The sequence below is a fragment of the Eschrichtius robustus genome, chromosome 1 (genome assembly GCF_028021215.1).
Source record: "Eschrichtius robustus isolate mEscRob2 chromosome 1, mEscRob2.pri, whole genome shotgun sequence".
Lineage (NCBI taxonomy): Eukaryota > Metazoa > Chordata > Mammalia > Artiodactyla > Eschrichtiidae > Eschrichtius > Eschrichtius robustus.
In genome coordinates, this window is record NC_090824.1 from 61,300,227 (window position 1) to 61,316,799 (window position 16,573).

General features: G+C 34.8%; 1 protein-coding gene across 1 annotated transcript in view; it reads right to left on the reverse strand.

Annotated features, from left to right (window-relative positions):
• Positions 1 to 13,311: 13,311 nt before the first annotated feature.
• Positions 13,312 to 16,573, reverse strand: part of MIPOL1 (mirror-image polydactyly 1) — a 317,627-nt gene continuing 314,365 nt past the window's right edge. The window contains exon 12 of the mRNA XM_068532647.1: positions 13,312 to 13,371. Within this exon, the coding sequence (XP_068388748.1) occupies positions 13,320 to 13,371 (52 nt within the window). The 3' untranslated portion in view covers positions 13,312 to 13,319. The remainder of the gene's footprint in view (positions 13,372 to 16,573) is intronic.

A 16,573-nucleotide genomic window follows, 5' to 3' on the forward strand; every position in this document is an offset into this window, starting at 1 on the left:
TTTTATTCCTTAACATCCTAAAGGTCACAATTTTATTTCCTACTACTGTCCACTACCTGCTGAAATAGCCTTCAGAATCTCTTGGCCAATTTTTGACTGTATACCATTTCTAGCTTAATATTCCTGAGCAATAGCCTTCAGTGAACACAAATAAGTCCTACCTCTTGAGGCTAGAGTTTTCAGAGGTAGAATCAGGAATTACATATGAATAAATAGCATGATTCCCCCCGACACACAACTTACAAAAGATAAATGCCATTGGTGCACACATGGAATAGGGAGGGCAAGAATGCCCTGGTCACCGCAGGATCATTCTAGATCTATTCCAGATCTATTCTTTGAGAAATATTTAAAAAGTGAGGTGCATTTAAAAGATTCTGGATTAGATGAGAACTGGACCAGCCTTGTGAAGGATGGTTTAGATTGAGGCTGTTTGGCCACAGAATAAAACATTTCTGTTACATTGGAGGATAATTTAGTTATTTCAAGCATATGTGAAAGAAATTAAAATATTTATTGCATATGATTCTAGAGGGCAAAATTAGGGCCAGAGGTAGAAATTTGAGAGAATTACAGATTATAACTCAATATAAAGACATCTGTAGCACGGCTACAGAGTAGGCAACCTCAGGAAACAGTGAGCATCTCAATATTGAACATTCAAGGGTAGACTAGATGACCACTTGGGTAAACACGTCTCTCAATCTGTGCTTTATTTATTTAGCTATGATCATTAGACTTTCAATTACAATAGATTTGTTTCTTTTGAACAAAATAAGCTTTTATTACATGTGTTCTATTTTTTCTTAAATAGTTAGCATTCATTTATTTTCTCACACATTTACCTTTCCAGGTGCTCTCATTCTTTCCAATATTACTGTGATTCCATCTGTGATCCCTTTCCATTTGCCTAATCAACTCCCTTTAGGATTTCTTTTATTGGAGTTCTGCTTGTGATAGTCTCTGATTTTATTGCCAAGTTTTTAATTCTAGGTTATAGGGTTTTTTGTTTGTTTGTTTTTTTACTTTCAGCACTTTAAAGATACTACTTCATTTTATTTTGGATTCTGTTTATCTGAGAAGTCCTCATTCTTATTATTACCATTTTGAAATTAATATGTGTTTTTATTCTTATTTTTCCTCTTTTTTAAGTCTGATAATTTCAACAGCTGGGTCATCACTGGGTCTGGTTCTATTGACTATTTTATTTTTTCACATGGCTCTTCTTTCTTTTTAGTGTGTCTTGTATTTTTTAAAAATTAAATGCCAGATATTGTATATAAAAGAACAGTAGAAACTGAGGTAAATGCCCCAGATGGGAATACCCCATTCACTAATGGGGATTTGAGTGACTTTAGTTAGCATTTGAGGTGAGTTGGGTCTTGTGGCTGCTATAGTTACCTTTAACATACCACAGATTTGAAATTCGTCCAGTGGTGAGCTGGACTTCCACTATGTTGTGTTTGGTGTGAGGCCTGGAGAACTGGAGGGTTTTGTTTGTTTTCTGTTTCCCTGCTCCGCCTTCAGACTACAGCAGGTTATCTATGCCTGCAACATAGAGGGAGTCTACTTCCATGTTTCTGTTCCCCCCACCAGTACACGGCTGTTGCCAGTTACTAGATGCAAGGCTCATGGTTGGGTAGGGGAGGGGTTTCTCAGGCAGGGCCTATGCACCTCTTCCAGTAGCAGACAGTCTCTGCCTATTCAGTGCAGGGTCTAGAGCAGCGGTCCCTAACCTTTATTGCACCAGGGGCCGGTTTCGTGGAAGACAATTTTTCTACGGACGGGGAGGGGGCATGGTTCAGGCGGTAAATGCAAGCGATGGGGGGCGGCAGATGAAGCTTTGCTCGCTCGCCCACTGCTCACCCCCTGCTGTGTGGCCCAGTTCCTAACAGGCCACGGACTGGTAGTGGTCTGCGGCCTGGGAGTTGGGGATTCGTGGCCTAGAGCACAGGCAAGTTCCTCTTCCTCCAAATTCCACCTTGTGTTGGCGGGGACAGCTTAGGTGTGAGTTAGTTTGGGAAGATCACCTTGATATAGTTGAAGCTGGTCTATTTACAATCTATCCTTACTCCTATGGCATAGCTTTCCCAGGATCTAAGTCAAAAGCTGAGTCTCTCCTCTTTGGTGAGGCTTGCACTCCATTTATTGTCTCCTCAGCATCATGGGACTGACTAATTCTCTTCTTAGCTTTTTATCTTCTTAGTAAGTGTTTTTTACTTGGTTTCTCTGTGTCTTGTCCTGAATTTAGCCTCTTAAAAATCAGAAAATGCCTTAAGGGAAAAATTGTACATAGTATGTTGGTCTCAACTGTCTATAGTTCTCGTCTCCTGATCTTGGCCCCTCATAGCATAGCTGCTTAATTTAGTTCTAAACTCCATTTTTGATTCTCCAGCCCAGCCAAACTGCCACAAACTCAAGAATGCTGCTTTTGTTATACTTCTATGCCCCAAACCTTGCATAGGCAAAGGCTTCAAGGGAAAAACACAGCTGGGAATGCAGGACTCACCTCAGTGTATTTTCCTTCTCTCCAGGATCCTGGCCCCTCAGGTCCTGGCCGCACTGGTTGTTCTCCAGTGCCTTCAGATTTTGTTTTGTTTTACTTTGCATTTTGTCCAAGTTTTATAGTTATTCTCAGTGAGTGAATTAATCTCATTCTATCAACTCTGTTACAGCCAGAAGCAGAACACGTTTCCTTATTCTAAACCCTGGTACTTAACGAACAATCAAGAGTTGGTGATTCTTATGAGATCCTCTTAATTACCTTGTGTTCAAGCCTCAGATTCATTCTCTTACTCATAATTAATGGATTGATGTATATTTGAGGTCATATTATGGTAGCATTTATTTTTCTGTAAATTTTGGTTGATTAGTCAATAAAGATCATGTCGTTATATATTGTAATTCTAGAAGAGTTGAATATCTTGGTACTATTTAATCTAGTATGTTTGTTTTACCTAAAGGGCAGAAAACCACAGATTAACATCATCATGAAGAGCAAACTTTCACACGTAAAATTCAGATCAGTGTACAGGGTTCATATTGGAATTTACACTGTTTGAATTAGATAAATACATAACTGATTCAAAGTAATATAGTAGTTGAACAATATATAGAAAATAAGTACAGTGATACATGAATCTAGGTTAATCCAAAAATTCCCTTGAAAACGAATTTTAAGCTGGGTTTCAGATAGCTGGAGTGATAGTAAACTTTGCTGATGGAAGCAAAGAGTTAGAATGTTCCAGAGGTGAAGGACATTTTAAGCCAAAGATTGTTGGCAAATAGCAAGAAGATGGAAGATTAGGGAAGAAATGGAAGTGTGTTAGTATTAAATAGTTTTATAATGTCTACAGAAAGAAAAAAGGAAAGATATGAAAAGGCATATAATCTGAGTTTACATTCAAAGCTAAGTCATGTAGGGTGGATTGAAAGAAGGAAGTGACTGATGTTGAGTGATCCTTTTAAGAAGGAAGCTGTAGTATGGTCACCAGCTAAATGAGGTAGTGATGGAGGTAAGTGGAAGGATTTGATTAATACTATAACTTGTGGACTCTTTCAGTGGAATGGATGGAGCTGAAGACAAGGAAGAGTGTAAGAGAATAAGTACAAGGAAATCAAATACCATTTTTAAAAAATGCTATTTTAAGGTGGTTAAGCTGAGGAAGTGACAAATTGTGTTCTTCCAGAGAGTAGGATGGAATTTCATGGCAGGGAGGATAAAAGATTTGGGTGCTATCTTTGTCTAATTGAATTTCAGGGGATGAATCTCCATTTGAGATTAATTTATTCATTAATATGGTCAATATATTTTTGTAGAACAATTACTATGTGTAAAACACTGTAATAGATAGTTATAGAGCTATATCAGATATTTCTTGACCTCAAAGAATGTACAGTCTGATAGGAGTGATGAGATAAAACTCATGGTTATTCAACCATGGGAAAAAATGTAGAAAATGGCAGTTTCAGTTCCTGGCACATAGTAGGTGCTCAGTAAAGTTTTGTTGAATGAAAGAATAAATGAATGAATGAAAGGCACAGAGAGGCACATATAAATACTAAGAGTTGAGAAGAAAATCTGTATGTGGGAAAATTAAGAAAGGCTTTTATAGGGAATATGACAACTAAGACCTAAGTGTCAGATAGGATTTAGATATAAGATTTCAGGGAGATGGTAGTTCCAGGAGGAAGTAACAGTCTCAGGAAATGGAAGGCAGAAAGATCAGAGTGCATAGAGGGGAAGGTGAAGTTGAAGCCTGAAAGAGGAAGCTACAGGAAGATAAAGCTGAGAAAGTAGGCTGGAACAAAAGTCTGCAGGGCTTTGAATTCTCTAAAAACTTTGGAGTTTATTCAGTAGGTAATATTTAGCATTAGAAAGATAATGTATGGACAATAAAATATTTGAATCACTTGAGGATATGTGGTTAGAGGTACGAAGAGAAATTATAAGAAAGTTGGAAGAGAGGAAAGAAATAGAAAGTTTCATCAGGTTACACTTTGCAATTGAGACTGTGGAATTCCTGAATAGAAAAAGGAATAGAATTAGGGATCAAAGACATTCATAATACAAGGGTGTAGATATGACCCTCCTTCAGTGCTAAGGCTCTTGCTGGAAGGACTTATGCTCTTGAGCTTGTACAAGTGGAATGCAATTTATTTACTAACACAGAAAAAGAAATCCATTACTATCATTGCACTTAATTGTGCTATGCAATGTGAAATTCCTTATTAAATCTTTTCAGAGGCAGCAAGCAAGAAGAGTTAGAAGGTAATTTCCAGGCAAAAGTAGTCTATATTCACTGTGTCTATTTCTACAGTTTTCATTCACCTTCGTTCACTGCAATTTGGATTTTGTCTCTCATTACAGTAGAAATTGCTCTCATTAAAGTCATCATGGCCTCCTTAATTGCCAATCCCAATGGCACTTAGCTCCAACACCATCTCCTCTGGGAAGCCTTCCTTAATCTCATAGACAGGGCAAGATACACTTTCTTCTGTTCTGCTAAAGCACTCTGAGCCTACCTCTATTATGGTACCTATGATACTACATTACATTATTTACAGTTCTGTCATTCCCTCTGGACTGTGATTTCCATGAGGATAGAAATTGTGTCTTATTCAACTTTGTATCCCCAGCACTTGGGATGGTGTTGTCTGAATTACTGATAGAAACAAATACCCCCTCTGTTATCTCTTTCAATCCTCTCATCAAGATATACTTTTAGAGAAATACTGAAGATTTCCAAAATATAATCAGAATGGAAACTGTCCTGAGGACTTCCAAATATAACCAGAATAGAAAAATATCCCCTGAGAACACTACTTTCACCTTCACTTGTACTGTAAATTATTTGTATGACCTTAAATGACTAATATATTAATAGGGCTTAGATGCTTTACAATTGATTCTCTTGTCCCCTAGCCCTTACCCATTGCCACAGTACATCATCTGTAATTCTTGTGACTCTATTGTGATTTCATTGGTAAGGACAATTTTAATTTACGCTAAATGTTTTTAAGTGTCTCCTATGGTCAGTATGTTCTAGTTGGTGCTGGAGATTCACAGATAAAATAAGAATTAATACAATAATACATTTCATGAACAAACTCATTATTTATTATTTCTAATTTCATCTGACACGAATTTGTCTAGTAATAGAGCTCATGGTCAGTAAAGATGCTCAGTATTTTATTATTTTGTTTTGCCACATCCTGACATCTTTAAAATTTAATAGGTGAAGACCACTCTTGTCTACATTGTTATAAACACACACACACACACACACACACACACACACACACACAACCTCTTTTATCCAGTTTTGCAAATACTTTGGGATTCACCAAATTCATTCATGTGGCGGTTTGGAATTATCTTTGGTTCTTTCTCTCCCTTTTGCTCCTTTATTTATTTATTTAATTTATTTATTTTTGGCTGCATTGGGTCTTTGTTGCTGCGTGCGGGCTTTCTCTAGTTGCGGTGAGTGGGGGCGTTTCAGTGCGCGGGCTTCTCATTGCGGTGGCTTCTCTTGTTGTGGAGCATGGGCTCTAGGTGTGTGGGCTTCAGTAGTTGTGGCACGTGGGCTCAGTAGGTGCGGCTTGCGGGCTCTAGAGCACAGGCTCAGTAGTTGTGGCGCACGGGCTTAGTTGCTTCGGGGCATGTGGGATCTTCCCGGAGCAGGGGTCGAATCCATGTCCCCTGCACTGGCAGGCGGATTCTTAACCACTGAGCCACCAGGGAAGTCCTGCTCCTTTATTTTGTTTTTGCCAAAGTGCTTCTCACCATCATCTACGAAGTCCACACTTTTCATTCTTTTCCTTGTTTCTGGTTAACATCTGCCTTTTCAGTCTTATACTTAATTATTACCACTTCTCCCATTATCTTGTTCATCTATCATTTTGACAATTTTACTCCTGTGAAAGATCTTCTTACAGATATCTTATGGTAGGACCATGAATAAATGATATGCTATACAGACATCTATACAAGCCATGGATACAGTCACCCAAAGCCATTCTTGGAAAAATCTGGGGGCAACAGATGTATAGGGCTGTTATCTTTTAAGAAAGTTTGTATCAAACCAGTGTCTAATGCAGTGCAAATTCCAAGAGAAACAAGGATTTGAGTCTAAGAAGTAAATTAAAATGTTCCATTTGTCAACTCATTATTATTGTGAGCTTATAATTTCCATGAAAAACAATACATATTATGAATTTAAATAACAACATAGTATATAATCAAGTGCTAACATGTGGTAGAAACTAAGCTTCAATAAATGTGATACGAGGGTTGATTCGGGTGGAACCAATAAATGTAGGCAGGGCTGAAGTGGGGAACAATGATGCCCTGATTTGATATTTCTTGTGATAAATGTCCTAACGTCCTAAATGTACTACGCATGTACTCCATAGTTTTTTAAAAAACATCTTTATCAAACTAATTTTAATATAATAGTTTAAATAAAATATACTATGTAATAAGGAAATATGTGACTGTAGGAATCTATAAATATTTTGCTGTGAATTTTTTATTTTGCTACGAAATTTTCAATTTAATAATGCTGAAGATAGTTATTTTGAGTAGAAGAATTGAGTACTAGTCAAGTTAAATATCATGTTCATATTTTTAAAATTAATATCTAAGCTTATACTCAAATTTATTTTTTTCTTAATGTTATAAAAGATAATGAAGGAAAATCATTTGAATAATTACGTTTGTTGGTAGATGCTATTAAAGAAACTTCAAGTACTATATATACTAACAAATGTAAAATAGATAGCTAGTGGGAAGCAGCCACATAGCACGGAGAGATCAGCTCAGTGCTTTGTGACCACCTAGAGGGGTGGGATAGGGAAGGTGGGAGGGAGACGCAAGAAGGAGGAGATATGGGGATATATGTATATGTATAGCTGATTCACTTTGTCATAAAGCAGAAACTAACACACCATTGTAAAGCAATTATACTCCAATAAAGATGTTAAAAAATAAAAATTAAAAAAAAAGAAACTTCAAGTATTCATAAAAGCAGAATTTTAAAAAATGTAAACTTAAAAGATTTTGGGAAATACTCTCTGCTGCTTATAAACAACCGGTCTGTTATGAGGGCGGGAAGCAGCCATGGAAATTTTGCTTTTACTTTTAAAAAGAAGCCTTGGAGCGTCTATGGATTTAGATACATTGAAAGCACTGCAAGATTATGCAAACAGACTGAAGGAAAACAGAGGTCAAAATTAGTCTTTCAAATACATCTCATCATTCCTAATGTAAACTTTTCTTCTAATGATTCTTTACTTCTAATAAGGCATAAACTATGCATACATGACAATGTTTGCTAGTAAATGAATCTTAGAAAAGATTTTCAGGAAATAATATATTCTTTACAATGTACCATTTGTTAAAACAAGGTAATGAACAATAAGATATGTAAGTATAAACTGGCTATATATTTATTTAATTTTAAAGATATCAGAATTAAACCACTCATACTTAAAAGCAAGGCATAGTTGTTTGCCACAATTATTTTGATATATTTCTCTTCTGAGATTATTTTAAACTCAGGAAAGCAAGATTTGGAATGGGAAGAGTTAAAAAACACGAAGCAACAGTAACCCCATTTAGATAAGGGAATAGAGGGGTGGAGCAAGGGAACAATACACTAAAGTGCTTTTCTTTCACAGATCTTGGTTCAAATTAAGGTTAAATTCCACAGGAGGATGTGTTTTCCCCATATGGAGTCTTAAAGGACATGCCTTTGTTTCCAACTTCCCAGAGAAGATATATGTTAACACAAACAAAGCATTTCATAATAAATTTAACTTTTATAGAGTGACTAATGCCCCGTGGAGATAAGGTAGACTCTCAGTCACCTGTGTTTAATCCAGGCTGAAGAAATTATGCCAAGAGCACACTGAGAACTTTATTCCTTTCGAGAGAATGGCAGTAACTTGGTAGGGAGCAGAAAGGGTCTTGATTTTAAAAGTCTCATTAGAATGACTCTCCCTTCCTCACTGTGAACACAGTTTAGCATTTATGTACTTTGGAAGGACAAAGAGGTGAGGTAAGCCTGCCAAAATTTGAACCTGGGTTTCTGGGAACCTGTTAGTAGGTCAACTGTTACAAATGTAAGAGAAGCTGCAAAGGAGCGTTAAATACTAGAAATTTGGAAGTTGGACTACAACTTTATTAAAGCCTGCATACTTTTTCTTCTTCTAGATCTCAAGTGAGGTGACATAATGTTAAAAATGCCTAGAGGACCACTATTATTCAATCAAACCAGCCTTTGGTGAAGAATAGGTGTAGGAGGCGGAACAGCATAGAGACAACTCTTTCTACTAGAAATATTTACAGTTAACAGATAGAAAAATGTCTTTAAAAATTACTTGGGGTCTTATTAACAATAATTTATTAATCTATTTCTTCCTTCTAAGAAAGACAAATTACTTTTGTAAATAGTGCTTTTCTTTCCTCTTCCCCTTTCTTTTATCTGCACATTATTCTTTATTAACTAGATGCCTAATTCTTATGTCCTTATTCTTGCAAAATGTCTCCAAATTTGTGTCTAGGTAATTCACTCATTGACTGTATCATCCTTTTTCCATGTGACTTCAATATTGACTTCAGTTGAAGATTGAAGATGTAAAAATTAGTCCTGCGGCATGTGAAAAAAATTCCTTTTGTCAGAGAGAGACAAAAAATCTATTTGTGTCAAACGTACCAAAATATCTGATCATATAGTATACAACATTTAATTTATTTTGTATATTTGTGAATTCATCCTTGATGAGAGGTTTAGGAAATCTATTTAAAATTTAAATAAAATAGAGTAACATTTTCCTCTCCCACTCACTAAAAACGGAGACACTGACATAGAAAAATTTTGATTTTAAATTGCTTTATGAGAATCTTGGAAACATCTCTTTAGTTTATTAATCTGCAGGTCACTAATATCGATTCTAGACAAAATTCTTATCATTTATTCCAAGCTACTAATTTCTTTATAGTGCTCAATTTCCTTCTTGTACTCTAAATTAAACTAAAAATATAAACTCCTTTCATCTTTTTATGTTAGCCAGTGACTAACAGAAGAAAAATTTTCTGGTCTTAGACTGCTAGACAAGAGTAAAGAGGTCTATCTTCTCAGGCGGTGTAATACCAAATCCAAATTTCAGAAATCAATGAACTATTCAGAGAGGAATACCACAAGGGGGCAGGTGAATCCAGGCTAGGTCCTAGGTAAGAGGGTCTTAGTGTTGGGAATTCTGGCCAAAGGAGGGGGAAAGGTGAAATGAAAATCAGAAACAACTCTAAAGAGAATATTTCTCCATGAACTTACGCATTATGTCTGGATTGTCCAAGTGAAATTTTATTTAAAATATATCTAAAGACATTTTTTACAATATACCAAGAAAATGAATAAAAGAAACCAAACCAATGTAGTCACACAGTGAAAGTGCCTGCTATATTTACGAAGGCCAATAGTATAGTTTTATCAAGAAGAGAAAGGCTATACACAAACTGAGAAGAAATCCAAAATTTACTACAGAGCAATTAGGGTATACTTTGAAAATAAATTACAACCAGATGAAAAAGTATCAAATAATTAAAAAGATATATGAAAAGATATCTTTGCTTCAAAGTGATCTTAATAAGCAACAATTTCATAATAGAAGCATAAACTTTGAATAATAGAGCTATACCAGTTTTTTTCCCACAGAAAAATTGAGAAATTAATTTCAGACATTTTAGGAAAGATAAAAGCTGCTGCTTAAAAGAATCTGCTTTGATTTTCATTAGAAATTAAACTTAGCCTACCAATAGGAGGCAAAAATTGATAAAAAATTACTTCTCCTAAACAAATACTTAAAATTGACACTAGACATCACCCGTGAGACTGTCAATGACAATATCATCAGTCATATATATATATACCTTCTATGCAAAGTAACCAGGATTAATTCTATTTGGTAAAACTGCAAACTATTGACAGCCTCCCTTTTATACTTCACTAAGGAAACACATTTAATTATTTGATGTGGGTAGATAGTGTATTATTTTATCTTTTACAGATTAGTAAAATGAAATACATAGACCATTGTAGCATAAAATATAGTATAATATATAGTATAAAAGAGTATAATATATAATGTAGTATAATAAAGTGTACAAGTTTTGTCTCTTACTGGTGGATTTATTTAGTTCCTAATAAAAATTAGAATCTTTAAAATGCGCTTTTAAGTAGCTTCTCTTATTTATGATAAAATTAACTTATTTAGGCTTCTATCATAATTTTTTATAGTAACATTGTAGAAGTCACTTCTTCTATTATAAATCTGTTGATTGATGAAGACATCTCCTAACAGACTTTAGGGAAAGCTAGTTTTTAGAATCTGGGGGCCAAGTTGAGTAATCTTTCTGTTATACTATGATATACTTGGTTTCTTAGTACCACAGAACTTAACACTGGCCAAAATATCATTAAGCCTATTTTTTAAAAAATTTATTTTATTTTTTTATACAGGTCCTTATTAGTTATCCATTTTATACATATTAGTGTATAAATGTCAATCCCAATCTCCCAATTCATCCCACCCCATCCCCCTCCTTTGGTATCCATACGTTTGTTCTCTACATCTGTGTCTCTATTTCTGCCTTGCAAACCGGTTCATCTGTACCATTTTTCTAGATTTCACATATATGCGTTAATATACGATACTTGTTTTTCTCTTTCTGACTTACTTCACTCTGTATGACAGTCACCAGGTCCATCCACGTCTCTACAAGTGACCCAATTTCGTTCCTTTTTAAGACATTAAGCCTATTTTTAAAGCAAAGCTCTGGACTCAAATATAAATGTCAATTCTTATGTCACCTTAACAAAGACTATTCTTTTCAAATTCACTCATTCTTCTCTTTGTGTGTATATGTGTATATAAATATACACACATATATAATATATGCTTATACACATAAGCTCACACACACACACATATACACACACACATATGACGCAATCTGCTGGTGATATTTTAGGTTATTCGTTCTTCTCTTTTCAGTCTGTGAATTAGCTTTCTCTTCCTTGTCTTTCTTTATCCTAAGTAATTGCAGGGTCCTCAGAGGCTTTGTCACCTAAAGGACATGGAAGCAGCTTCTGCAATACTTGAAAATAATAATGCTTTGATTTGTCAATGTGAAAAGTTGGATGGCTTTTTAAAAGCTGACCAGTCCAGGGCTATTTGCACATAGTAGACATTCAATAAATATTTGTTGATTTGATTTATTCTAGGGTAAAGACTGGGTTACAACTCTTTTTTTTTCTTCACCGATGTGCTATGATTTAGCCTGTGTACAAATGCATTTATGAGTAACTATTAATGGTCATGGTCATTGAAGATGTTTTAGAGAGAAAAAATATCTAGATCTGCAGGCTGTTAGGAATAGCAATGATTGGGAGTTAAAGTTTAATAAAATACTCTAAGTAGTTATAGATGACAGACACCATAAGACAGGGTCTAACTGAAGTGCATTCTGATAAATTATTTGGAAACAAAGTAGCTACTTCATAGGTTTTGAATCAATCACATGTTGAGGGCTTAAATTTTTGACTCCATATAATAAGGCAAAGGACGTTTTCATTTGAAAAAATTAGGGATTATATTTTGGTGATGAAATTTAGTGAGCATATTAAAACCACATTATTTCCTTTGGCATATTCTCCCTTGTGAGAGTCACAAAAAGTGTTTATGTATGTTTTATTGACAATTGAGAGGTCGTGAACATAAAAAATGAGAATTTCTCTCAAATTTCAAGTCATGTGTAACTTTTAAAGAGTTAAACTCTCTACTCCTGTCATTCAAAAGAGCATAATTGATTTATTTCCGTTTCTCGTGACTAACAGCAAAAACTGTTTCTGAGCTTACAACATGTTAAATTTTGGCTCAAGGCAAATTTACAACAGCAAGGTTTATGATAAAATCTGTCAAAACATTAACCATGGTGGCACAAGTTTCAGCTCTTAACAGAAACGGGGAAGCAGGAGCTTAGGAATGGACGCACATTTGTACTTCTAGCTCTGAAAATGCCTGCTTATGTCGTATATGAAAGTTACTCAATTCCTTTTTTTCTCATTTTACCCTAATGTGAAAGTTCTATAAGGTGATTATCTGTTTTAATTAACTGGTTTCAAAGAGATGGGAGATCCTAGGATTAAAGATATAAATCTAAGTAAAAAATTACTAGCTAAGAGAACTTCAGATGTTCAAGACGAAAGCTAAAAATCTATAGCATTTTCACTTATTGTCTGATGAATTTCAAGAAAATCAAGTCTTAACGTAGGTAGTGTCTTACACTTTTTGCTACTTTAAGACAAAGATTATTCATTTGGCCATGTGCCAGCATTTGAGCACTGTTCATTAAGATGATTTTAATCTTTCGACATGGGAAACAATGTTGGTAGTTTGGGTTTACTATTTCTTGATGAGGAAAGAAGATGTATGTCCCAGAAAATTGCTAACAAAATACTGTTATCAAAAGTGAGTCTTTCTGCTGGCAGTCAATTATAACCAAGATAGTTAACTTTGTGTGTGAGGCACATACTAGAAATAATTTCAGAGAAGGACATACTATCTTGAAAAACATAATTTGATTAGACACAGCTAGGAATGATGTATAAGAAGAAAGTCTTCTTTAGGGAACTTAAAGGTTTTCAGTGTGTTAATGTCATGGTCACACAAGTAAAGTGCAGTGACTATTCTATGCTTAAGTGTTTCAAAAAGCCTTTGATATTACTGACCTATTTATTGAAGAATGGTAGTCATTTTTAAGCTTTAGAATCTTCCTTCAACAAGGTGCATGATGAAAATTGGTGGAGACTAAAATACAGATAAAATAAAATTAGTAACTAAATATTAATTTTTGGAGCTGTAGCTTGGTGGGTAATGTTCATGAACAATTTATTTTGGCTCTCAAATATCTTAGAATAGGGCTTAGGTATTGAAAGAATAATAAAGAACCAGAAAATAAAATCTCAAGAAAGTTCATCAAAATAATCGGAATTCAGAAGACTTTAGTTACTTTTAGGAAATAAGGAATTACTGAATTTGAAATCATGATTTAAAGTGGATTGTAGCATTATCAGAAAGCATCCAAACATGCCCACTGGTTTATACATTGCTTGCCTTCTCCCTTTCTTTGAATTTTGACATACTTGGTTCCAGAAAGCAATTTAGTTATTACTGTTGTTCAATAAAGATTTAAATGACCTCTCTTGTGGTCTGGAAATTTTGTGTAAACTTTCCAAGACAACAAAACCACATCTTCACTTCATCATGGAGTGAAATTTCAAACTATGGACTGTATGGGACCAAAATTTAACAGAAACACAAGAAATTCTGATTAAAAAAAAACAAACCTAAAAAAAGAAAAACAAAAAATAACCAAACCTAATCAAATCAAACATATTACCCCCTCCCCCCAACCCCAAAACTCTTCACTTTAAATTGATTACAATTAAAAGTTAAAGTCTTCAGGTAAACTCAGTGTTTCACCTGGTAATGTGCCAGGTGCTAGATAATTTGACCTAATAGTATATTTTAATACCATTATTTTAAAAAAGGATACTCAAATCTTAATCTTTCAGTGTCATATATTTTTTAGAAAGACAGATTACACAGATGTTTATAAAACAAAAATATAGTTTGAAAATTTAGGTTTCATCATTAACAAGAATGATTATTCATTATTTACCTATGCAAAGAAATATGAACAAGACTGAATTTCTGACCTCCAGAAGCTGCATGCTAATGGGAGATAGTACAGGAATAATGAAACAACAGGGAACTTAATAACTGCCCTAACAGAGATGAAGGAAGGGCTATAAATCATACAGAGCAGAGATTAACTTCTACTTGGTGGTGGGGTGGAGGTGGGGAATTAGGGAAAGCTTCATGTTAGGAGGTGGTATAAAAGTGTTCTTGAAGGATGAATTGGATTTAAACTCATGAAGTGAATATGACAGAGTAGAGGATTAAAAATGGCAAATGAATTAAATAATAAAAGTATAGAGTAGGAACTGAAATGGGGAGTAGCGTAGGGTCTAAGGTATTAGTACGAATGAGTCACTTTTATTAATATTCTTGCCATCCACAGAAAAACAAACTAACATATCAGAACCTCGATGTATGATTCGGGCAATTGGTTCTTTTAGAAAATTCCAAAATGGGCCCAGAAAACTTGCACACAGGCACTCTTCATTCTTTGATTCTAGAAATGATAAAGTCACTGTTTGTCTTATTGCAACTTGAAGACAATAATATCTGCAATATTTAAACTTACAGTCCACAAGGTAGCTATAATTCTTGAAAAAGTTGTTGCAATTTTTATAAAAGAAGAAATAAAGTGATTATATGACATGATTGAGGTCTTAATTGAAAGGAAACTGATTTCAAGTTTTTCTTATTTGACAAACGAGATTACATGTTCACGTTCCTCTATGTCACCTAAATAAAAGTATATAATTACTCTTCATAGTATGACCATAATTTAAGAAAATAAGATGCAAAAAGCAAATCTAATTTTGTAAAGTGGTAAGACTATGATGTAAGACATTAGTAATCAGTGTACACATTCAAGTAAAGAGTAATTCTTCAAAGCAATAACACTGAGACATTTTATGTCAAATTATTATATCGCTGTTCAAACTATATTTGAATTTTCTCCTCCAGAATTATCTTCAGGACTTGTTTATAAGTTGGGGAAAAAAATTCAGTCTCCTCTCTTTTAGTCACCTGGTTTTTGTTTCAAAACAGTATGTTCAGAAGCAAAACGAAGCTTAGAGATTTAAAATCTAACTTGTCTTTAAAAAGCCAGTGTGTACATAATCTATATGGGTTTGAGAAACATTCTTTGTGACATTATCAGGAGGATCTCCCTAAGCAACAAAAACTGTTGGCATGGAAGAAAAGTCCACATGAGACAAAGTATATTTGACTGGTGCATTTGGCAGCTCTTACCTTTTCAAATATTACGTAATTTTGGTTTCTCTATTTTATGCAAAGCTCCTAAGTTTTAAAACAAGTATACATTTTGAAGTTTCTGTTACAGTAGGTGTGAGTTTTTGAAATAAAAGCCACTTCTTAATTTAAGCTTTCTTAGGTGCTACCTTGGTTTGTTTCTTTATTTTTCATACATGTTATGAACGCTACTATTGAGGGGATCAGTTGGAATAGACAGGCAGGAGCATCTTACTTTCCGAAAGACATATGGTTTTATTTATAAAGCCAGAAATGTTGATTGCTGCTGTTTTCTAAGCCTTACCTTACACGGAACCAGTGTTAAAAGTTCGTTAGCTAGAGCTTAACAACACAATGGCTGAAGGAATGGAGTTACCACACAAGTGTTTAAATTCCATGCTGGATCCCTAGCTACAACAGAGAAGAAAGTTCAAACAACAAAAACAGAGTTGCAAGGTCTGAACTTGTGTGTCACGGATACCTCTTACTCATCACCAGGCAGCTCTTATTCAGGGCAACCAGGCCCTCCCAAGCAACATGGTTAATTGAATAAGGATTCTGAACCTTTTTGGCTGCAGATAAACCAAAGTGGCACATGGCTCATAACTCAAACATTTCATTTTAGGCAGCTGTTAGTTTTCTTGCCCAGGCTAATTTGGATTATTCAATCATTTTCTTTTCTCTAATGAAAAACTGCTTGTAGTTACTGTTGGGGACAAACAGCTGCAATTACGGATCTTGGAAGGTAAATTTATTACCTACTCATTTTAATCATGTATACAAGTGATACTAAATTCAGAACATTTTATTAGTAGTATAATTATACCTCTGTGTGTGTGTGTAAATTTAGTAACATTCAGCCCTGACTGGAGTTTCCTACTATGATGGACCTGGAACCTCCCACAGTGAGCAACTAAAAATGTTGGACAGAAAATTACAAACATCTCCTCAAATGCATCATGATGTTGGCAAGTTGCTAAGGAATACTCAGAGGCCAAAACCTAAGTTAAACTGGGAACCCTTAATGGTATGTGAAGCATGAAGGGCAGTTTTTACCTTGAGG